Source organism: Bactrocera latifrons, unplaced genomic scaffold (assembly GCF_001853355.1).
Source record: "Bactrocera latifrons isolate USDA-ARS-PBARC rearing strain unplaced genomic scaffold, ASM185335v1 scaffold_80, whole genome shotgun sequence".
Classification (NCBI taxonomy): domain Eukaryota; kingdom Metazoa; phylum Arthropoda; class Insecta; order Diptera; family Tephritidae; genus Bactrocera; species Bactrocera latifrons.
In genome coordinates this window covers 1,247,967-1,248,290 of record NW_017537490.1, presented here as the reverse complement: position 1 = coordinate 1,248,290, position 324 = coordinate 1,247,967, and the positions used below count along the sequence as shown (strand labels likewise).

General features: G+C 42.9%; 2 protein-coding genes across 2 annotated transcripts in view; one reads left to right on the top strand and one right to left on the bottom strand.

Annotated features, from left to right (window-relative positions):
• Window positions 1-324, bottom strand: part of LOC108976858 (intron-binding protein aquarius) — a 31,027-nt gene that overhangs the window by 15,348 nt on the left and 15,355 nt on the right. The window lies entirely within an intron of this gene.
• Window positions 1-324, top strand: part of LOC108976827 (probable G-protein coupled receptor Mth-like 5) — a gene marked incomplete in the record, with an annotated part of 13,654 nt that overhangs the window by 844 nt on the left and 12,486 nt on the right. Inside the window, 1 exon segment of the mRNA XM_018946191.1 lies at window positions 1-185. Within this exon segment, the coding sequence (XP_018801736.1) occupies window positions 1-185 (185 nt within the window).

Genomic DNA, 324 nt, shown 5'->3' with positions numbered 1-324 from the left:
TGGCAGCAATGAAAGTTTAGCTTACGCGCCTGCTGAACCACGCCCATTGCAGCGACGGCACACGACGGCGATCGTTAAGGACAACAATGCTGCCACCGACGATGCGAATCTGGTTTTCGTGTATAAATGCTGTGAAAAATTCGAAATTCATGTGGACGGCCTCTGCACGCAGGTCAATGAGAGTGGTAAGGCAAGAGAAATGGTACTAATTTTTGTGAAATTATTTAAACACGCAAAAATTTATTTAAAAATAAAATCCAATCAAATGCAACAAAAAGTCAATTAAAGGGAAGGGGTGGCGTGATAGCTTTCAAACCGGTTGTG